This window comes from Triticum urartu, chromosome 3 (genome assembly GCF_003073215.2).
Source record: "Triticum urartu cultivar G1812 chromosome 3, Tu2.1, whole genome shotgun sequence".
NCBI lineage: Eukaryota > Viridiplantae > Streptophyta > Magnoliopsida > Poales > Poaceae > Triticum > Triticum urartu.
In genome coordinates, this window is record NC_053024.1 from 400,479,079 (window position 1) to 400,502,507 (window position 23,429).

Genomic DNA, 23,429 nt, shown 5'->3' on the forward strand with positions numbered 1-23,429 from the left:
GAGCCACAATAATGGATCTGATGGGGGGATGGCGGGGCGCAGCCAGCACAGCCCAGGACGGGGCGGGGGAGGAGCCTGCAGTCTCCGGATGCGGAGGAGGCAGAGGACCGGAACGGGAGGATGGAGCCAAGACTGAGCTTACCAAGAGGGGCGCACCGCGCACCGCCGCATTTAACGCCACGCAGGGGAAGATGTGGCCGGAAATTCGGTCCACATACTTCGGGGCCGGGTCAACAGCGGAGTCCCTGAGCGCCACGCAAGGCAGGACGCGGCCGGACACCGCATCCACGAACGCCGGGCGAGCGGCGGCCAGGCCCACGGCGATGGGCGGCTGGATGGGTGGAGGGGAGCGGGCGCTCGAGAGGAGAGCCATAAGCCCCTACGCCTATTTATTTTTGTAGTATCATACATATCATGCATGAGGCCTTGTTCAATGGTAAGCTATTGTGGCAGAGAGAGAGAGAGAGAGATTAGGAGTCAGATGGGATAGAGGTGAGGAGCTTCACTGGAAGAGGTGGATATTGTGTGTGACAAAAGAAGATCGGATATAACAATTAGAAAACATGGACGATACTTCCTAATATGCATGAGGAACCTAAATCTTTATATTACAAAGATGATTGGTGATTCATCAGAATATGTATGCCCTGTTGCAATGGGCAATTAGTGAATTATAATTAACAAGCAGTGATCTAAAATATCTTATATTAATTACAGAGAGATTAGTTCTTAAAATTAACGAGTTGTACTAACTCGGTGGAGATAGCAAATTATCTTGTATATGTTTATCTCCGAAGTGAAATATTGTGTTTTTTAAGCACTCGCCGTATAACAATTGTTCTACGATAAATTTTCATGTATCAAAGAAAAACATAGTAGATGTAAACAAGTCAAAAAGAAAAAAGGAAACAAAAGAAGCAAAAGAAAAGGAGCCGGAGCTCAGCTTTGAGTCAATTCATGTTTTAGGCAACATAATCATCAAAGATATAAACCAACTAGACTTGAAGGTGACTTCCGATCCAGCTGTGCACAATTGGGTTGTACTTGTCAAACATTCTGTGGCTCATGATCTGTGTTGAGTATCATGATTAGATTGAAAACATATGATAGACTAGGAAGTATTCTGACTTGTATTGTACTCCAACTAGATGATGTATTCCTATACATATGGCCACGAGAGGCTCAAGTAATAAAAATCAATTTCATCAATCTCTCTTTGTTCCTTCTAACATGGTATCAGTCTAACCGATTCAAACCCTAGCCACCGCCCACCGCTTCCACACCGCGTCCCCCCCGAGGCCAATCTATAGGTCTTTCTTGAACAATTTTTTTCTAGAAAAGCAAACTTGGTTTGATGTTATGAAAATTCAAATTGTTCCTTTGCATCCAAATGCTCCAGCTGCCCATTACCAAGATATCCATTGAAATTTTAGAGGGAAGTGGAGAGAAAGCCAACACAGTGCCATACTCTATCCCTTGCTAAATATAAGTATTTTGAGAGATTCTAATATGAACTATACATGGATGTATATAAACATATTTTAAAGTATTGATTCATCCATTTTGCTTTGTGTGTACTTCATGTTGAAATCTCAAGACTTATATTTAGAAGCGGAGGGAGCTAATAACTGAGGTGATTCTTCTTCTCGTAAGTATGATTGAATTCCAACAACATAGAGCAAAACCACAGTCAAAAAAATGCAAGACAGTCTCTTCCCATGCATGAATACACATCACACAAAAATATTATCTCCGTTCTAAAATGTACTCGTATGACGTTTTGGTAGTAGAAAGGGAGCCAGAAGAATTTCGTTTGAAGCAGGTTTCTGATATTTAACCTGTCACGAAGAAGTAACCAGAAGGAAATATCGTGTTGGTGTCAGAGCAGTCGTGTTTGCACAAAACATTGAGCTGTCCAGCTGAAAAAAGGCCTCAGAGACACACATGCACACGCCGGGTCCCGCCGGATCAAAATCACGCCGGACATAGGCCGGTATGTCGATGTGGGGCCACCGCCACGGGCAGCCACAGAAACTGGAGGCAGCGGAAAATATCTCGGCCCCGCCCGCACGCGAGGAACGAGGGAAGCATGAGGTGGCGACGGTGGTCGGCCGCTCCAGAAGCTTCAGGACGCGAGATATTTTCCCGCGCCGGGCGGGGCGCCCAAGCCCAACCTGGCTTCAAACTTCGCAATGCTTCGCCTATCGTCTCCTCCTTTCCTCTCCTCCTACCACCTCCGCGGCCACGCGGGTATTTTCCTTTTCCCTCATCTAGCCCAGCGCCTTTATATACGCCGCGCGCCCCTCCTTTCCGACGCCTCGCTCGTTGTCTCTCCCGTCTCAGGTCGCCATCGAAGCACCAGTAGCAGGAACTCCTTAACGCCCCAGCGTGAGATCGCGAGATTGTTTGTAGCTTGATCGAGGCAGGGAAGACCGGAAGAGGATGATGCAGTCGCCGTCGCAGCACCAGTCCTCCTACTACGCCGTGCTCGGCGTCCACCCAGGCGCGTCCTCCGCCGAGATACGCGCCGCGTACCACCGCCTCGCCATGGTGAGTAGCAGAGTTTGAGCGGGAGCCCTTTGAATTCTCCCGGTTTGAACGGGAGAAGCAGAGTTTGACGTTTATCTTCTGATGATGATCCGTAATGGCGCGCAGAGGTGGCACCCGGATAAGATTGCCAATGGCCGTGTGGATCCGGCGATCGCGGAGGAAGCCAAGGGAAGGTTCCAGAAGATACACGAGGCATACCAGGGTACTTGCCGTGCCGCCCAATTCTCCTCTCTCTATGTATGTTCCATATAGGTGCTTTTGTTAACGTTTGAAATGTCGGTCTCGTGCAGTGTTGTCGGATCAGAAGCGGAGGGAGCTCTATGACGCCGGGATGTACGACCCCCTCGACGACGACCAAGAAGAGGTCGAGGTAATTAATCGATGGGTTTGCTTCTCGTAATGAGCTACTCGTGCTCGTCTCGTATTGACCATGGGCGTTAATTAACTCGGAGTTCCCGGTGTTGCATTGTCAGGGCTTTCATGATTTCCTTCAGGAGATGCTCTCGCTCATGGCCACCGTTGGTAGAGAGGTACTACTGTTAATGAATTAATGTTCATCATGCATGCCACCCTTTGATTCGCTCCTTGTAGCGTGGAGAATTTAGAGTTTGAACCCAACTCAGCTACTTAATTTCAGTTTGGTATGTCTGAACTGTAAATCGGTTCTCTTATTTCCTTTTGACTGAAGACAAACTTCAGGGGAAATGATGTCACTATGGAAACAAAAAAATACGTTAGGATTCTAGAACAACTAGCAAGATGCCCGGACATTGCACGGAATATCAAGATGCATTTTTTTTTATAAAATACATGTTGTTGTGATTAACCCATGCAGGAGTAATCTCATATGTAAAAACTAATGATATCTCGAGAAATAGAAGAGATAGGGTGAGGAGGAGTGTAAAAACCCATGCGGCCACCTTGCCAGATTGTTCGAAAGTTTTCTTTTTTAATTGCTCAACAATGAGGTTGTGAGAAATAAAGATGAACAAGGGAAGGCTTTATCTGCAAATGTGAAGAGAGGTGCAGGTATCTTTTTGCAAAATTGCTATAGTTTGCTTTCTATCTGTCAGATATAGATCAAACGGTCTATCTTGCAAGATGGCAGACACACCATCATCACCAACTCGGTTTTTTATAAGAAGAGTAAAAATAAAGATAGAGATCATGACAACAGTGAAGAATCTACAACTAACCGTGATATTTTTGTAAGAAGATTGGGTTGCATGCCACCGCCAGCATTTCTTGTTTCCGCAGTTTCGTAAATCCATGTAGATCAAAACTGAATGTCCTCAGAAACTGGTTCTGCTGCATGCCTGAAACCATCATTGACAACCCCCGCTTGACTTGGTGCAGGAGCCCGTATATTCCCTGGGCGAACTCCAATCCATGCTTGACGGGATGATGCAGGACTTCACCTCCCCCCAGCCGCCGCCACCAAGCAGCTTCTTCAGCAGCACCAGTTCGTCGACGCGGTTCGGCGCACCCAGCGGCGGAGCGCAGCAGCAGCGTCGACCCGCCTCACGCGTACGGCCTCAGGGGTTCGGCAGCTCGGCATGCTTCAGCCAGACGGCTTTCTCCGGCTGCTAAGCACCTGCGCGATCTGCATCGCAGTTCATGCGTCCGTGGGGATCACCGGCGTGAAGACGCTGAGTTGCAGAGACTGGGAGAGACAGGGAACGTCGAGCGCTCTAGCGATGCACACGGCGGGAGCCGGTACTGTACATCACCCACTGGATGAGCGGAATAAAGAAGACGGTAGATATTTCTAGTTGACAGCAACTCGAAAGGATTTCCATTGTTAGTTTTTCTTAGATAGATCGTAGGTGTACATAGATGAGAACAGAAGTGAAGACATGATGTTTTGCACTGTGGTGTGTATTTACTTCAAAAGCAACCACGATGACACGTGTGGGAGTTGTCACAAACAAAAAATCAGTAAAGAGTACGTGTTTTTCATCTAGAACCTGCTTGTCCCCCCACTTGTTCTCTGGTTCCGTCGAACCGAATGATGCGTGAACGTAACCAACAACAGTGGCAACTTACAACGAGGACCGAATAGGAATAGATTACCTTTTTCCATAAGAAAGAAATGACACTAATATTTGGTTCGGTTGGGTGCCTAGCTTTGCAGAAACAGAGCGTGTATCACACATAAACCCTAGAAATTATCTGTAGTTGCACCAGCATACCAATACCAATTTAGGATATGCACCAGCAACTAAGGCTTGGTTATCCATTTCATATATAAGGCGATGTTGGATTCACGGCCTACTGAGACTAGTTGAGATCTGCCTGTTAGCAATCAACCCAAATGCTGCCCCTCCAGATGATGATGGTCCTGGTGTCCATGTCTTTGGTTGTGTCCCCTTCAATGGGCATACCAACGGACGACAAGTGCAAGTGCCTCATGTGCGTCTGCGACCTGGATCCGCACCCGCTGCCGCCGGCAATGCCGTCGCACCACCCAGCGCCTTACCCGCCACCGTCGGAGCCAGAGCCAGAGCCAGAGCCAAAGCCTGAGCCACAGCCGGAACCAGAGCCGGAGCCAAAGCCTGAGCCTGAGCCACAGCCGGAGCCGGAGCCCGAGCCGAAGCCAAAGCCACAGCACTGCCCGCCTCCGCCGGAGCCTGTGCCGACGCCAGTGTACTACTACTACCCACCGCCGTCGGAGCCGGAACCAACGCCCGTCTACTACCTTCCACCGCCGGCTGAGCCGTACGTGTACCCGTACGTGCAGCCGGCGCCGGTGTTTGGCATAGTGGGGACGCCGGGGCAGATGTACCCGCGTGACAGCATGTTCAACCCGTCCAGCGCCCACCGGAAGCTCTGTCGTGGGATATCCTCCGTAGTTCTCGCCTCCTCGATCGTGGCAGCAGGGCTACTGTCATTGCTCATATAATGTACCTAGAATACATTCAGTCCACAGACTGAACCTGATCAGCAACCAATTGGCATGTAATGCTTCATTCCGCTGACGATGCTACTTCTGTTTTTCTTCCCCTTCATTTCAAATGTGTAACTCTGAAAGAAAAATGCGAATGATGTGTGACTTTGTATTTGTTCGTGCGTGTGCTGCAACTGCGCATATTTGTATACTGAAAATAAATTCCAGTGAGTTCTCCGTCTCTCTCAGCGAGCGCAAGAGAATGGCATGCAGATTCACAGAAAGTAATAAATCGCAAGAGAAACTAAACTGCATTGTATAAATCTGTACCATGTTTGAAATGATACGATTATGTCACCGGATAACAGTTACTACTTGCGTTGTCAGGTCATCAAAACGCGCACGGAACAAACTGCACTGGTCAGGAAGAGTTCCCAGGTATACCAATATCATGCCCTGCATCACGTGGCACCTCACCGTATGCAACAAGAGGTCCAATCAAGAATGGCGCAGCATCGCGCACAAGTATTGTATCAAGAGCGAGGGCAAAGACCTTTCAAGAGCGAGGTCGAACATCCATCAGAACTGCAGCGTGATCAAGACTGCTGCTCCCAAGACCAAGGCCACAAGGAAGACCCGGCAGGCACACAAGGCATCGGATCCCGACCGATCATCCGACACAGGCGTCGTCGAGGTCGAATGCTCCTCCATCTTCGGAGTCGGGGACGCTGGTTCTGTAACGGCAGCTGCAAGGGCATACACAGCAGTTTAACTAGTGCACACCAAGTACGACCGACGATTCAAGAAAGATATTCAGGACTTGCGGTGTTCAGTCGACCAAAATGGAATGCTCAGGTGAACAAAATAGAAGGTGCAGCTACAACCTAAAAGAGCAGTGCACGCAAAGCAGATAGTATCACAAAGACAGACTCGGTCCTGCAATTAGTAGGAACAGAACAGAGGCTGCAGAGAGTATCCGATGCAAAATTAGTTGTTCTACTATCATTTGAACCTGTACAGTTGTGGAATAGAACACGAAATGGATGGAGCACCACAAGATAAAACAAGTTCAAGTTTCATTTGGTAGGAGAGGACATATGACATGTCTGCCCAAATGCCAATTGGTTCATTCAACCGAAATCCGAAATAGCATTACTGGGCACAGATTTATGGAATCATTTTTTTTAACAAGCTATGGAATCATTAGACAAGCAGCAGAACATTTACCTGGAGAAAGTTTTGGTGCGGGAGGTGGCGATGGAGGTGTAAAATGCATCTCAGGCAGTGACTTGAGCTCTGTTTCAATTGGCAAATGGCAAATGGAGTTAGCCAGTACTACTAATACTTGCCCCCTTAATTGAATTTAATAATTGACTTTTGTGAACTCTTTGAGAGAAACCACCAAGTAACGAAGCCCTTAGCTATTTATAAATATCGCCAATATTTTGTGAAATTACTACTACTATCAAACAAGCAACCCAACAAACTGCTTAACTGAACGGTAATCATGACAAATCGCAGCAAAAACGCAGAAGTAAGTCTGGGCCACTCAGTATCTTCTCCTTAATAACAAAAGAAAAATCCCGCGGTGTTTCTCCCCCATTCCACTAGTTCAGAAATGCAAGTGCTAATATCCCTAGTAGCATTCAGAGCTCGTCAGTAATCCGCATTACAACCAACCATTACGAAAGTAGTTGTACAAGGATCATGAGAACAACAGTAGTTAGGACTTTGCAGAGTAAAATTTGCTTCGATCGGCGATCAACAACAGGAACGCGACAGCACGCGCATATGGCGCACGAGAATTGATCGAAGCATACATATTGCACGAGCATAAATAGGGAGCACGAAGGGACAGATTTCTCACCTCGGCACTTGTCGGCGAAGAGGGCCTCGGCCTCGGCGGCCGTGGCGGCGGAGGTTTTCGCGGAGGCGCAGGTGGGGAGGAGAGCGCCGAGGCGCGCGGCGTCGACGGGGAAGCCGAGGAGGAGCGGGTTGCGGAGCAGGTGGCAGAAGCATCCCTCCCCTCCGCCGCCTTCGCCGTCCCCGGAGGAAACGGCGCGCAGGAACGCCGCGCAGCAGGCGCTGGTGGGCGCGGGCGAGGGCAGGGCGGGCGGCGCCACCACCGCGACGTGCGCCAGGCACGGCGAGAAGGACACGATGGCTGCCGCGCACGGCGTCGCTGGTGGCTCCTGGGACAACGCGGCGGAGGCGGCGGGGGCGTGGAGGGCGGCGACGGCGAGGACGACGATGAGGAGGGCGGTGGGGGCCATGTCTCAGGCTCTCAGCACACCCGTCCCCACTCTCTCTCTCGTATCGGGGCGGGATGGGTGGTGAGGTGATGATGCCTGGTGGTTTTAGGGTGTGAGTGTGTAATGCTGAGGGGTTTGCAAAAGCGATCATGCCCGTCTGTTAACAAAGGCGGCGCAAAGTTGGGCACATCCGACGGCTCGTGATGATCCAGTGCCTGTCGCTAGCTGTCATCAACACTTGGTTTTTCTGCGGGCATTCGTCCGTTATCTTTTTTTCGAAGGAAAGGGGTTCCATTAACTTTTTTGCGGGATAAGGAGTTTCATTATAACTTAACCTAAATTAACACGATCCAGTTTACTACCGTCTGAGCCAGATCACTGTGGTCTTAATAATCAACAGGACACGATCGATCCTGGTACGACCTAATGACAACCCAGGAATAAAACGAAGGGCGTGCACACTATTTTTTTCTGTACCTAATCCAAGTGTGTCAAACAAAACATGGCAAAAGAATAACAAGGATAGTTCAATTCAAATCTCCAATAACTTAGTTAACGAAATATATCCCGAATGTGCTCGGTTACAATACGAATAGTCTTACATGAAAGAAGCACAAGTAGAAAATTACAACAGTAGGTAACTCTACGTTTTGCATTGCCATGAAAGCATCAACTATGTCATCTTCACATGCTTTCATGAACACATCCCGCTCAATAAATATCACCAAGCAATCATTCAAGCGGTCATCACTCATACTAGTCCTTAACTTACTTTTCGCTATATTCATGATCCAAAATACTCTTTCAACACTCGCAGTCACCATCGGTAAAATCAATATCAATTTGATGAGTAAGTAGACCAAATCATAAAGAACATGTTTCATTATTGCAACAAGCATAATAGAGAGCTCACCAATATTACTTGCATTTCTAAACCTATCGTATTGTCTCGTATCATCAACAAAATTAGCAAGTTGAAATTATAGCCTTATCAAATATGTACTTGATATGTCCATGGGATAGAATTCGACAAGTCTCATTACCTTGATTGCATCGTCAGAAGCAAATGAATTGAGGGGATTCAAAGCCAACATGCAAATAAGTAACTACATGTAAACCTCATCAAACCGATTGTCAAGCTCTTGAATGGTTTGATCAATGACACCAAGATACATTTCTCTTCTATAATGATCATCATTTGTTTGTACTTCATAATACCGACGTGATCTTCCATGAGGCTTATAAGTATCCTACCACAAATGAACTTCAGTGTCATTTTTGTTGCCAAATAAGGTCATCTTTGCAAGAAATTCTTCCCAACCATGAGACCTCATGTGTTGCATTCTACTATTTGCCAAACTAACAAGTGCCATTGCATTAACAATATCTTGATCTCTCTTTTGCAAAGATTTGGACAACTCATTTGTATAGCCACGAATAACTAGCATCAAGCGAAGATTGAAAACAAAAGCATGAGTAACTCAACATATTCTTGTCCACTCGCCTTTTTGTGAAGGATCTTTTCCAATAGCATCAAGTACTTCAAGGATTGTGGATACATGCTAACAATGTGCATAATGGTCTTAAAATGAGAACCCCAACTAGTATCGCCGGGTCTAGCTAGTCCCATCTCTTGATTTAGCCCACTTCCACTTTCAATCTCACCCATTTCAAGTGCTTCCAAAACCTTTTGAGCTCTAACATCTCAAAGCATGTCATGTCACTTGAAAGAAACTCCAAGAATATTAAGCAATTAAGAAACATGATCAAAGAACCACGAACATGGTTCATTTTCTTTTGCCACGGCTGTAAGAACCAATTGAAGTTGATGTGCAAAACAGGGGATGTAATAGGCAGAGGGGGACTCTTTCATGATCAATGTTTTCAACCCTTTAATCCCCCCTTTCATGTTGCTACCTTGGGGTCTACGGTTCAGAACAATAAAAAGTGCACATAACTACCATATAGGATTAGGAACTCAGATATATTGATAAAAACATAAAGGGTTTAGATCTGAAATCATGACACTCGAGCCCTAGTGACAAGCATGAAGCATAGCAAAGTCATAGCAACATGAATCTCAGAACATAGTGGATACTAAGGATCCAATTCTAACAAATTGACTCGATTACATGATAAATCTCATCCAGCTCCATCTCCGTCCAACAAGCCTACAAATGAATTACTCACTCCATGTTGTGAGCATCATGAAATTGGCGATGAAGAAGGGTCAATGGTGGCGACGACGACGAATCCCCCTCTACGGAGCCCTGAACTGACTCCAGATCAGTCCTCCCGATGAAGAACAGGAGGTGGCGGCGACTTCGTATTGTAAAAACGTGATAAAACTTCTTCTATTATTTTTTCTCAAGAAGACGGGTACTTATGAAGGTGGAATTAGGTCAGACGGAGCCACGTGGGCCCAGGGGGCGTGCCTTGTTGCCTTGTGAGCAGCTGGTGGCTCCCCTCCAGTGGATATTTGCGCCAATATTTTTATTTAATCTATAAAAAATCTTCGCTAAGTTTCGTCCAATTCTGAGAACTTTTATTTCTGCACAAAAACAACACAATGATAGCTCTACTAAAAACAGCGTCGGTTCGGGTTGGTTTCATTCAAATCATGGAAATTAGAATCCGAGATAAGAGAAAAAACATATTTGGATAAGTAGATACGTTGGAGACGTGTCAATGACCAACAACATGAAAGGAGCATGACTACTTGCTCATTGGTGTGGATGCTATCTTCTAGCATCCCCCTGCTCCTAAAGGTCTCCACAAGCCTAACAAACTATTTTCATTCGAAGCATTGATACGTCCATTTTGCATCATGTTTACCTATTGTCATTTATAATGTTTTTATGCATAATAGTGCTTTTTGGAGTAATTCTAATGCTTTCCTCTCATAATATGCAAGGTTCACACAAAGAGGGAGAACTCCGGCAGCTGGAAGTCTGGACCTGAAAAAGCTACGTTAGGCTACCTATTCTGCACAACTCCAAATGAGCTGAAACTTCACGAGGAATTTTTATGGAATAAATAATAAATACTGGAGCAAATAACTACCGGAGGGGGGCCACCTGGTGAGCACAAGACACCAGGGCGCGCCAGGCCCCCCAGACGTGCTCTGGTGGGTTGTGCTCAGCCCAGCCCACCTCCGGTGCCCATCTTCTGGCATATAAGTCAATTTGACCTAGAAAAAATAAAGAGTGGGCTTTTGGGATGAAGCACCGCCGTCTCGAGGCGGAACTTGGGTAGGAGGACTTTTGCCTTCCAGCAGAGCGATTCCGCCGGGAACTTCCCTCCCGGAGGGGGAAATCATCGTCAACATCATCACCAACAACTCTCCCATCTTGGGGAGGGCAATCTCCATCAACATCTTCAACAGCACCATCTCCTCTCAAACCTTAGTTCATCTCTTGTGTTCAATCTTTGTACCGGAACTATAGATTGGTACTTGTGGGTGACTAGTAGTGTTGATTACATCTTGTACTTGATTACAATATGGTTTATTTGGTGGAAGATTATATGTTCAGATCCATTATGCTATTTAATACCCCTCTGATCTTGAGCATGATTATCATTTGTGAGTAGTTACTTTTGTTCATGAGGACACGGGAGAAATCTTGTTACAAGTAATCATGTGAACTTGATATGTGTTCGATATTTTGATAGTATGTATGTTGTGATTCCCTTAGTGGTGTCATGTGAACGTCGACTACATGTCACTTCACCATATTTGGGCCTAAGGGGATGCATTGTGGAGTAGTTATTAGATGATGTATTGCTAGAGTGACAGAAGCTTAAACCCTAGTTTATGCGCTATTCTGTAAGGGACCGGTTGGATCAAAAAGTTTAATGCTATGGTTAGAATTTATTCTTAATACTTTTCTCGTAGTTGCGGATGCTTGTGAGGGGGTTAATAATAAGTAGGAGGTTTGTTCAAGTAAGAACAAAACCTAAGCACCAGTCCACCCACATCTCAAATTATCAAAGTAGCGAACACAAATCGAACCAACATGATCAAAGTGACTAGATGAAATTCCCGTGTACCCTCAAGAACGCTTTGTTTATCATAAGAGACCATTTGGCCTGTCCTTTGCCTCAAAAGGATTGGGCTACCTTGCTTCACTTTTGTTACCACTATCGTTACTTGCTTGTTACAAATTATCTTGCTATCAAACTACTTGTTACTCATAATTTCAGTGCTTGCAGACATAACCTTGCTAAAAACCACTTGTCATTTCCTTCTGCTCCTCGTTGGGTTCGACAGTCTTACTTATCGAAAGGACTACAATTGATCCCCTATACTTGTGGGTCATCAAGGCTATTTTCTGGCGCTGTTGCCGGGGAGTGAAGCGCTCTTGGTAAGTGGAAATTGGTAAGGAAAAATTATTACTACGTGCTGAAATTTATTGTTACTATGGAGAACAATCCTTTGAGGGGTTTGTTCGGGGTATCTTCACCTCGACCAGAACCACAATTAGTTACTCCTCAACCTACTTGTATTTTTTTCCAAGTTTATTTTTCTTTTGGATATTTTCGATTTGCACCCATTGAAGAGTTTTTTCTACTCAAATGTGTTTGTGCAAGTCAGACTATGTAGCCTTGATCATGTGACTCGTAATTGAGCATATTGGGTTAATAACCCGCCCTAATAGCGGACTCTAAGTCACCAGGATATTTTGCCTTGAGCAATCAAAATCATGATATTTCATGCCTACGGGTCAATACCCGTTTCGGATTATAATTATCAAGTATACTTTGGATTGTGCAATTGGAATCATGCGCTTATAAATCTTTGGGTTGTCACCCTCACTGGATATGGCGATGTAAGCCAGCAATATGAGCCAATTTTACAGGTATGTTTTTAATTGTTATAAGAATATGCGAGGTTAGATAACCCGCCCTGGCTTTTAACTTTAAGTTGCCAGTATATTTTGGCTTCGATGGCCTTAATTCTAGTCTTTTCCATAATTGCATAAGACTATATTATGTTTGGGTTGTTACCCGCCCTAGCTTTTGATGTTAAGTCGCCAGGGCATATGTTGTTTAAACTTTGTGCAGGACATGCAGAGCTATGGTTTATATAAATGATTAAGTTTAAGCACATCATCAAAGATTAAAGTTGGTGTTTCAAAGGGTTACCAGTTCTTGACTTTTACAAAGATAGGACCTTGTGATGGTTTTCATACCGGATTATATTATTCAAATCTTTAATAGCCAACATGGTTGGATTTTTTATGGTTATCAATAACCAATATTATGATTGAGGTTTTCAAAGCCGCTTCAAAGCAATGGCTATTATTTATTTATCCAAGAATGCCAGCTCATAGCAGAGAGCATGGTTCAATATTGAATATGTAAGGCTTTCAACAACATCATCCGGACAATGGATATGGTTTTATTTTACAATGGAAGGATTAGTCCCGAGTCGCTGCAGGCACACAACCCGGCACTTGGGGGCTACATTATTCAAATCATGATTATATCAAGTAGGGAAGTCCCATGTCGCTGGAAGCATGCACCATGACACTTGGGGGCTAATGCAAGGTCATTTTTAACTCACCTTATTGAAGATTCGACTCATCATATCGTAATGAGCCGGCCCTTGGGGGCTACTAATTTCTCCTGTCAAAGGTAACCCGAAACTTGGGAGCTACATCATATGGTGTTATTTTTTGAAGTACATGTAAAGTCCTAGCTCAGTATTATCTTATTGAGCCGGCCCTTGGGGGCTACACGTTGCTGCTCAAGTCTACATGATCATATCTACAAAGTCCCTACTCATTATTGCATAATGACCCGACACTTGGGGGCTACACATGAGAAGTACAAAATGTTTAGTTTCTGCTTGGCGACTTAAATGAACAACCCAGATTTCTCCAAAGTTGCAGTATTTATATTGAATCAAGTCTTAAGTTATCACTTTGCTCTACTCAAGACTTGGGGGCTACAGGTAATATGGATATAAGGGAGGTACACCTTTAGATTCTCAGTTTTGAGCAAACCAGCTATATTTACATAAGCAAGCACCTAGTCGCCATAAGATTAACCCCGCGTCAGCAACAATCATGACCCGACATCATTTGTTTTATAACCCGACAATTTTGGCAATCATAAATCAGCAAGATCTACATCTTCAAGCCGGCTGAAAATCAGATGAGTATTTCAAGACCAATATTTTTGTCAAACTAGAGCATTGGAAGCCGAATCAAATGAATTATTCTTTATAATATTTTTCTACAAGAGACCAATGTCAGCAAATTGACAATGAAGCTGGCCTATTGACCCAGACTTTTCATAAGAAGTGCCCAGATTTTTTGCATTGGCAAAGTTTGAACATATCTGCTAAAGGAGATTTGCTATGAGATCATGGACACATATCAAGAAGGAAATGACAAGGACTTAAGGATGGTCAGGTGCCGGTTCAGAAAAACTTTTAACCCAGAGCACAACCTGTAAAATTTGTTCTTGTGTTTATTTTTGCAGGATCAGTTTAACATGGATAAATCCAAATTAAACTGGGGGCTATTGTCGGGGATATACCCCGCGGTATGACCCGGCCGGAAGTATTTTTCGGCCAGACTTGGCGACTCACTAAGTGACCCGCCCGGATCTCTCCACTCACTGATGACCCGGCCGGGCTTGGTGACTCTTTGGTGACCCGGTAGGCGGGTCAGAGGAGCGACAAGACCCGGTGGCCCAGAAGGCGACTCATGGAAGGCCGGCTCATGTTACGTTAGGCCGGCTTAAGAGGATAGGCATAAGGAATATTCCCTTACAAAGGAAGCAATACTAGGATTCCACTTGTAATAGAATAGTCCTAATCCTACTAGGACTCCTCATGTAACCCGCCCCTCCAACTTATATAAGGAGAGGCAGGGCACCCCAAGAGGGACAAGTTTAGACAGACAATTCAATAGCTCTCGAGGGAGAGAGCACTCTTTGTAATCGTGAGCATCACCATGATCAATATCAATGAAGGAGGATGTAGGCTTTTACCTCCACCGTGAGGGGCCGAACCTGGGTAAAACCTCGCATCTCTCGCCCCCTCAACCCCTCTCAAGCTACTACATAGATGCGTTGGCCTCACGACTAAGTCCTCACAGTAGGACATCTACCGTGACAAAACCACGACATCATCTACTGAAAATATTGAATATGAAATTCCTTTGGGTATGATAGAACAACTGCTAGCTAATCCTTATGCAGGAGATGGAACCGAACATCCTGATATGCACTTGATATATGCGGATGAAATTTGTGAATTGTTTAAGCTACTACATAGATGCGTTGGCCTCACGACTAAGTCCTCACAGTAGGACATCTACCGTGACAAAACCACGACATCATCTACTGAAAATATTGAATATGAAATTCCTTTGGGTATGATAGAACAACTGCTAGCTAATCCTTATGCAGGAGATGGAACCGAACATCCTGATATGCACTTGATATATGCGGATGAAATTTGTGAATTGTTTAAGCTACTACATAGATGCGTTGGCCTCACGACTAAGTCCTCACAGTAGGACATCTACCGTGACAAAACCACGACATCATCTACTGAAAATATTGAATATGAAATTCCTTTGGGTATGATAGAACAACTGCTAGCTAATCCTTATGCAGGAGATGGAACCGAACATCCTGATATGCACTTGATATATGCGGATGAAATTTGTGAATTGTTTAAGCTACTACATAGATGCGTTGGCCTCACGACTAAGTCCTCACAGTAGGACATCTACCGTGACAAAACCACGACATCATCTACTGAAAATATTGAATATGAAATTCCTTTGGGTATGATAGAACAACTGCTAGCTAATCCTTGTGCAGGAGATGGAACCGAACATCCTGATATGCACTTGATATATGCGGATGAAATTTGTGAATTGTTTAAGCTTGCAGGTTTACCCGGAGATGAAGCTAAGAAGAAGTTTTTCCCTTTATCTTTGAAGGGAAAATCATTGGCATGGTATAGGCTATGTGATGATATTGGATCTTGGAATTGGAATCGATTGAAATTGGAGTTTCACCAAAAAAATATCCTATACATCTAGTTCATCATGATCAGAATTATATATATAATTTTTGGCCTCGTGAAGGAGAAAGTATCGCTCTATCTTGGGGGAGGCTTAAGTCAATGTTATATTCATGCCCCAACCATGAGCTCTCAAGAGAAATTATTATTCAGAATTTTTATGCTTGGCTTTCTCATAATGATCGATCCATGCTCGATACTTCTTGTACTGGTTCCTTTATGAAGAAGACTATTGAATTTTGGTGGGATCTTTTGGAAAGAGTTAAACGCAACTCTGAAGATTGGGAACTCGATGAAGGTAAAGAGTCAGGTATTAAGCTTAATTTTGATTGTGTTAAATCTTTTTATGAATACCGATGCTTTTCAAAAGTTTAGCACTAAATATGGACTTGACTCTGAGATAGTAGCTTCCTTTTGTGAATCTTTTGCTGCTCACATTGATCTCCCTAGGAAGAAGTGGTTTAAATATCACCCACCTATTAAAGAAGAAGTTAAAGAATCAGTAATAGTTAAAGATGAAACTATTATTTATAATGTTGATCCAGTTGTTCCTACTGCTTATATTGAAAAACCACCTTTCCCTATTAGGATGAAGGAACATGCTCAAGTTTCAACTGTGGTCAATAAAAGTTATATTAGAACACCTAAACCCGCTGAACAAATCAAGGTAGAACCTAGTGTTGATATGGTTAAGGATCTCCTGGTTGAAAATATAGATGGCATGTTATTTACTTTTGTGATGAAGCTGCTAGAATTGCCAAACCCAATGAAAAAGATAAACATAGACCTGTTGTTGGCATGCCTATTGTCTCAGTTCAAATAGGAGATCACTGCTATCATGGTTTATGCGACATAGGTGCTAGCGTGAGTGCTATTCCTTTTACCCTATATCAAGAAATTATGAATGATATAGCACCCACTGAAATACAAGACATAGATGTTACTATTAAACTTTCTAATAGAGACACCACACCACTTGGGGTTGTTAGATATGTTGAAGTCTTGTGTGGGAAAATAAAATACCCTACTGATTTTCTTGTTCTTGGTTCCCCACAAAATGACTTTTGTCCCATTATCTTTGGTAGACCTTTCTTGCACACCGTTAATGCTAAAATAGATTGTGAGAAACAAACTGTCGGTGTTAGCTTTGGTGATGAGTCTCATGAGTTTAATTTTTCCAAGTTTAGTAGAAAGCATCATAAGAAAGAGTTGCCTAATAAGGATGAAATAATTGGTCTTGCTTCTATTGTTGTACCCCCTACTGATCCACTAGAACAATATTTGCTAGACCATGAAAATGATTTGCATATGCATGAAAGAAATGAAATAGACAAGATCTTCGTTGAATAACGCCCTCTGCTTAAACAAAATTTGCCTATTGAAACTCTAGGAGGTCCTCCTCCACCTAAAGGTGATCCTGTGTTTGAATTAAAACAGTTACCTGGCACTTTGAAATATGCTTATCTTGATGAGAAGAAGATATATCCTGTTATTATTAGTGCTAACCTTTCAGAACATGAAGAAGAAAGATTATTGAAAGTTCTAAGGAAGCACCGAGCTGCTATTGGATATACTCTTGATGATTTAAAGGGCATTAGTCCTACTCTATGTCAGCACAAGATTGATACGGAACCTGATGCTAAACCCGTTGTTGATTACAAACGTCGATTAAATCCGAAGATGAAAGAAGCGGTAAGAACGGAAATATTAAAACTTCTGGAAGCATGTATAATCTATCCTATAGCTAATAGTAGATGGGTAAGTCCTGTTCATTGTGTCCCTAAGAAGGGAGGTATTACTGTTGTTCCTAGTGATAAGAATGAACTTATTCCACAAAGAATTGTTACAGGCTATAGAATGGTAATTGATTTTAGAAAATTAAACAAAGCTACTAGAAAAGATCATTAACCTCTGCCTTTTATTGATCAAATGCTAGAAAGATTATCTAAGCACACACATTTTTGCTTCATTGATGGATATTCTGGTTTTTCACAAACACCTGTTTCTCAACCTGATCAAGAAAAGACCACTTTTACTTGTCCTTTTGGAACTTATGCTTATAGACATATGCCTTTTGGTTTATGCAATGCATCTGCTACCTTTCAAAGATGTATGACTGTTATATTCTATGACTTTTGTGAAAAGATCGTTGAGGTTTTCATGGATGACTTTCCTGTTTCTGTGAAGTCTTTTGATGATTGTTTAAGGAATCTTGATCGAGTTTTGTGAAGGAAATATGCCCTAGAGGCAATAATAAAGTTGTTATCTATATTTCCTTATATGATGATAAATGTTTATTATTCATGCTAGAATTGTATTAACCGGAAACTTAGTACATGTGTGAATACATAGACAAACAGAGTGTCCCTAGTATGCCTCTACTTGACTAGCTCGTTAATCAAAGATGGTTAAGTTTCCTAACCATAGACATGTGTTGTCATTTGATAAATGAGATCACATCATTAGAGAATGATGTGATGGACAAGACCCATCCGTTAGCTTAGCATAATGATCGTATAGTTTTATTGCTATTGCTTTCTTCATGACTTATACATATTCCTCTGACTATGAGATTATGCAACTCCCGAATACCGAAGGAACACTTTGTGTGCTATCAAACGTCACAACGTAACCAGGTGATTATAAAGATGCTCTATAGGTGTCTCCAATGGTGTTTGTTGAGTTGGCATAGATCAAGATTAGGATTTGTCACTCCGTGTATCAGAGAGGTATGTCTGGGCCCTCTCGGTAATGCTCATCACTATAAGCCTTGCAAGCAATGTGACTAATGAGTTAGTTGCAGGATGATGCATTACGGAACGAGTAAAGAGACTTGCCAGTAACGAGATTGAACTAGGTATGATGATACCGATGATCGAATCTCGGGCAAGTGACGTACCGTTGACAAAGGGAATGACGTATGTTGTTATGCGGTTTAACCGATAAAGATCTTTGTAGAATATGTAGGAGCCAATATAAGCATCCAGGTTCCGCTATTGTTTATTGACCGGAGATGTGTGTCGGTCATGTCTACATAGTTCTCGAACCCGTAGGGTCCGCACGCTTAACGTTCAATGACGATTTGTATTATGAGTTATGTGATTTGATGACTGAAGTGTGTTCGAAGTCCAAGATGAGATCACGTACATGACGAGGAGTATCAAAATGGTTGAGAGGTAAAGATTCATATATAGGACGATGGTATTTGGACACCGGAAGTGTTTCGGGTGATACCGGGTCACCGGAAGGGGTTCCGGGCAACCCCCGGCTAAGATATGGGCTTAATGGGCCAAGTAAGGGAACACACCAGACCACAAGGGGCTGGTGCACCCCCTATAGGTACAGCCACGTGGGGAGAAAGGGAAAGGAGAGGAGGAAAAGGAAAGTATGAAGTAGGACTCCTACTTCCTTCCCCTCCCCTCCTTCCTTTCCCCCTTGTCCAAATATGGTAGGTGGGGGGGGGGGGGGAATTGGACTAGGGGCCCAAGTAGGATTCCTCCTACTTGGGCACGCCCTAGGCTGCCTCCCTCCCTCTCCCTCCTTTATATACATGGGGAGGGCACCCCTAGAACACACATCAATTGTTCCTAGCCGTGTGCGGCGCCCCCTCCACAGTTAACACCTCGGTCATATCGTCGTAGTGCTTAAGCGAAGCCCTGCGCCGGTAACTTCATCATCACCGTCACCATGCCATCATGTTGATGAAACTCTCCCTCGGCCTCAACTGGATCAAGAGTTTGAGGGACGTCACCGAGCTGAACGTGTGCAGATCGCGGAGGTGCTGTACGTTCGGTACTTGGATCGGTTGGATCGCGACGACGTTCGACTACATCAATCGCGTTACTAAACGCTTCCACTTTCGGTCTACGAGGGTACGTGGACACACTCTCCCCGCTCATTGCTATGATTCTCCTAGATAGCTCTTGCGTGCTCGTAGGCAAATTTTTGAAATACTACGTTCCCCAATAGTGGCATCCGAGCCAGGTCTATGCGTAGATGTTATATGCACGAGTAAAACACAATGAGTTTTGGCGATAATAGTCATACTGCTTACCAACAACATCTTACTTTGATTCTGCAATATTGTTGGATGAAGCGGCCTGGACCGACATTACATGACCGCCTTCATGAGACTGGTTCTACCGACGTGCTTCACACCCAGGTGGCTAGCGGGTGTCTGTTTCTCCAACTTTAGTTGAATCGAGTTTGACTACGCTCGGTCCTTGTTGAAGGTTAAAACAACACACTTGACGAAAACTCGTTGTGGTTTTGATGTGTAGGTAAGAACGGTTCTTGCTAGAAGCCCGTAGCAGCCACGTAAAACTTGCAACAACAAAGTAGAGGATGTCTAACTTGTTTTTGCAGGGCTTGTTGTGATGTGATATGGTCAAGACGTGATGATATATACATTTTTGTATGAGATGATCATGTTTTGTGAAAGTTATCGGCAACTGGCAGGAGCCTTATGGTTGTCGCTTTATTGCATAAGATGCAAGCGCCATATAATTGCTTTACTTTATCACTATGTGATAGCCATAGTTGCAAAAGCAATAGTTGGCGAGACGACCATGTGACGACACATTGATAAAGATCAAGATGATGGAGATCATGGTGTCATGCCGGTGACGATGGAGATCATGACAATACTTTGGAGACGGAGATCAAAGGCACAAGATGATGATGGCCATATCATGTCACATATTTTGATTGCATGTGATGCTTATCTTTTATGCATCTTATTTTTCTTAGTACGACGGTAGCATTATTAGATGACCCCTCACTAAAATTTCAAGGTATAAGTGTTCTCCCTGAGTATGCACTGTTGCGATAGTTCTTCGTGCTGAGACACCACGTGATGATAGGGTGTGATAAGTTCTACGTTCACACACAACGGGTGCAAGCCAGTTTTGCACATGCTGAATACTCAGGTTAAACTTGACGAGCCTAGCATATGCAGATATGGCCTCGGAACACTGAGAACAAAAGGTCAAACATGAATCATATAGTAGATATGATCAACATAGTGATGTTCACCATTGAAAGCTACTCCATCTCACGTAATGATCAGACATGGTTTAGTTGATATGGATCACTTGATCATTTAGATGACTAGAGGGATGTCTATCTAAGTGGGAGTTCTTAAGTAATTTGATTAATTGAACTTGAATTTATCATGAACTTAGTCCTGATAGTATTTGCATATCTATGTTGTAGATCAATTGCTCGCGTATAGCTTCTCCGTTTTATTTATGACATGTTCCTAGAGAAAACTAAGTTGAAAGTTGATAGCAGCAATGATGCGGACTAGGTCCGTGATATGAGGATTATCCTCATTGCTCACTACTGCAGGATGGTCCAAACGCGACACTATGATCAGAGACCCTTCGACGAAACTGTGTGCGATGCCATAATCACAAATGGTGGTGTAAAAAACCGTCAAAAAAGGTGCAAAACGTTTGTGCTGACAGATGCATCAAACACGATTCTGAATTTAGTTGCGTGTGCGATGTAGGGCATACGGTTCAGCTCAATTAACTGTTTGGGATGAGGAGGCACAAAAGAAATGGGCAACCAGATGAAGGCGTGTGCGATATACAGCATACGTTCACTCGAATGAACTGTGTGTGATTAGGCAACACAATGGAAACGGTTCAACTGAACAAGATGTGTGTGATACGCGGCAAACAGGTCCGTAATATGAAATGTGTGTGAAGACCAATAATAACACAGACGATTGCTGCTAATAAGCTGTGTGAATTGCTCTGTCTACAGTAGAATAACATGTATATATATAACTGAAATAAACATCAAATTACATAAGTGACTATACAGATCATTCGCACACACCTCAATAAACAATTGCATGCATTCTAAAGTAGGAGAAACGATCGTCTAGTCATCTACTTCTTGTGACGCTCCCGCCACTGCTATGTGGCTCGATCCCTCGTCTGGGTCAGGAAGAAGACAGTTTCTCATGTCAACGATCCACCTGTACATCTCATAGCTTGTGTACGTCTTCATGGCCGCGTACTTGACATGTTGTTCATCCAGTATCTTATGCCACACACTGTGCCAGGCATTCCTATCCTTATTGCTCTCTCGCTTCATCTTCGCGTAGTAGGGGTCGATGATGGCCACGGCGAGGTCAACCAGGGAGTTCAGTTTGCTTTTGTTGCTACCCCAGACCTTTTAGTGGCTTTGGATGTTGACAAGATTCGGACATTTCAAGTCCGAAACCTTGAGCGCTTTTAGATCGTTGGTGGTGTCCACCGTAGCGAAACTGTAGTTGGAGCTGTTGATAAATCTGGAGAAATGCTCGCAAGGCCTTGTGGCAAGGTGGAAGTGGTAGACGAGGACGTCATGTTGCACGCACAACTAGGCGACGGCAACCTTCTGATCGTGCCCGGCACGACCGATGGTGTACTCGAGGTAGAAGCCGACCACTCAGTACTTGTCCTCGGCAAGGAACTGCTCCATAGTTTGGATGGAGCTCTCCACTGAGACCGGATCGTTCGTGTACACCACCGATAGGGCCTTCCCCCTCACGTGGTTGTCCACTACATGATGCGTGGTGAACTTCCCGCCATTGTCGTCGTCGGCCGCTGGGAGCGCCATTGGAGCCACGGGGAGCGCCATTGGAACCGCTGGATGTCCTCTTTGTATGTGTCCTCGTGGGTGTGCTTATTGTGTCATGTGAGACGAGAGATGAAGGTAAATGGCCGCTGGAATAAAAGGGGGCCAGGCGGTGTGGATTCTCGACGCGTCCGCATGGCAATTTTTGCAGCGGGTATCTGCATCGTCGCGCCACGCCCGACGCAGCCGCTTGCACACGAACGTGCGTGATCGTGCGCCAGCCCAAAACACTTGCAGCGCGTGTGGAGGGACGAGGGTAGAGCACCTGGAGGGACGCGATAGCAAAGCGCGCGCGACGGGACGTGAGCAGAGCGCGTTGCGGCCGCCTAAACCGCAAGCAACCACACGCATAGAGCAGTTGAACACGCAGGAAATGGTCGCCTACAAGCCGGCCGATAGTTGCGTCACTGCGTAGAGAGCGGCCGTGTGGTACCACCTCCGTCTAGTATATAGTCTCCTCTATATTCCGTGCCATACTTTGCCCTCAAATTTAACCAACAAAATGTTAATGCATGTTTTTAAAAAAAAATTATAATTGGAAACTATGTTCAAATACAAATCCAACTATATAATCTTTGGCGACTTGCATTTGTATTTTATGAGTTAAATCATACTTATAAACCAAGACGGTGGTATAGTAGGAAATTAAATCGCAAACGTTTTTTTTATTAACTGTATGTGTGCTGGCCTTTCGTCCTCCTCTCACACGTCTTGTCACCCCGCTGCCGCAGACGGCTTACAGCGCAAGCTTGCGCAGTGCGCGGGGGCGTTCTTTTTGCCAAATGGTGGCGCCAACGTATCGTCGGTGAGCCCGTTCCCGCGCAATCTCGCAGGTTCCCGTGCAAGCTTCCTGCCCGACTCGGTGAAATCCCCCAAAATCCCAATGCTTACCGGCCTGCTATAAAAACCCTCACAGCCGGTGAGTCCTGCGTCGCATTTTCCCCTCCATCCCTGTAGATTATCTCGTCTGCTTCTCCCACATTCGCCAATGGCACCGGTCCGTCGTCGTTGCTCAGCCACTCCGCGATCATCAGAGGACAGCTCCAGCTGGGAGGCTACA

The 23,429-nt window shown here is 44.4% G+C and overlaps 3 protein-coding genes across 3 annotated transcripts; 2 read left to right on the forward strand and 1 right to left on the reverse strand.

The window, feature by feature from the left end:
- The first annotated feature begins 2,178 nt into the window (after positions 1-2,178).
- LOC125544112 (dnaJ homolog subfamily B member 6-A-like) lies at positions 2,179-4,513 on the forward strand. The gene is made up of 5 exons (XM_048707678.1): positions 2,179-2,550; positions 2,656-2,752; positions 2,841-2,920; positions 3,024-3,080; positions 3,907-4,513. Exons 1-5 carry the CDS (start codon positions 2,443-2,445, stop codon positions 4,138-4,140), a joined length of 576 nt encoding a protein of 191 aa, XP_048563635.1. The 5' UTR covers positions 2,179-2,442; the 3' UTR covers positions 4,141-4,513.
- A 179-nt stretch (positions 4,514-4,692) lies between these two features.
- Positions 4,693-5,612, forward strand: LOC125544111 (protein TsetseEP-like). Its single transcript, XM_048707677.1, has one exon. The coding sequence runs from the start codon at positions 4,865-4,867 to the stop codon at positions 5,450-5,452; it is 588 nt and encodes a 195-aa protein (XP_048563634.1). The 5' UTR covers positions 4,693-4,864; the 3' UTR covers positions 5,453-5,612.
- Positions 5,613-5,737: 125 nt separating this feature from the next.
- LOC125544110 (non-specific lipid transfer protein GPI-anchored 25) lies at positions 5,738-7,796 on the reverse strand. Its single transcript, XM_048707676.1, has 3 exons — positions 7,305-7,796; positions 6,665-6,733; positions 5,738-6,183 (listed from the first exon to the last, which is right to left on the reverse strand). The coding sequence occupies exons 1-3, from the start codon at positions 7,708-7,710 to the stop codon at positions 6,017-6,019; spliced, it is 642 nt and encodes a 213-aa protein (XP_048563633.1). The 5' UTR covers positions 7,711-7,796; the 3' UTR covers positions 5,738-6,016.
- Positions 7,797-23,429: the final 15,633 nt, after the last annotated feature.

Bases quoted from the DNA above. Each gene is read 5' to 3' on its own strand.
- LOC125544111 (XM_048707677.1), top strand. From the start codon at position 4,865: ATGCTGCCCCTCCAGATGATGATGGTCCTGGTGTCCATGTCTTTGGTT.
- LOC125544110 (XM_048707676.1), bottom strand. From the start codon at position 7,710: ATGGCCCCCACCGCCCTCCTCATCGTCGTCCTCGCCGTCGCCGCCCTC. The intron at 6,734-7,304 runs GTGAGAAATCTG...CAATTGAAACAG, and splicing joins CTTCGCCGACAAGTGCCGAG to AGCTCAAGTCACTGCCTGAG. The intron at 6,184-6,664 runs GTAAATGTTCTG...ATGCCCTTGCAG, and splicing joins CGCACCAAAACTTTCTCCAG to CTGCCGTTACAGAACCAGCG.
- LOC125544112 (XM_048707678.1), top strand. From the start codon at position 2,443: ATGATGCAGTCGCCGTCGCAGCACCAGTCCTCCTACTACGCCGTGCTC. The intron at 2,921-3,023 runs GTAATTAATCGA...TTGCATTGTCAG, and splicing joins ACGACCAAGAAGAGGTCGAG to GGCTTTCATGATTTCCTTCA. The intron at 3,081-3,906 runs GTACTACTGTTA...GACTTGGTGCAG, and splicing joins TGGCCACCGTTGGTAGAGAG to GAGCCCGTATATTCCCTGGG.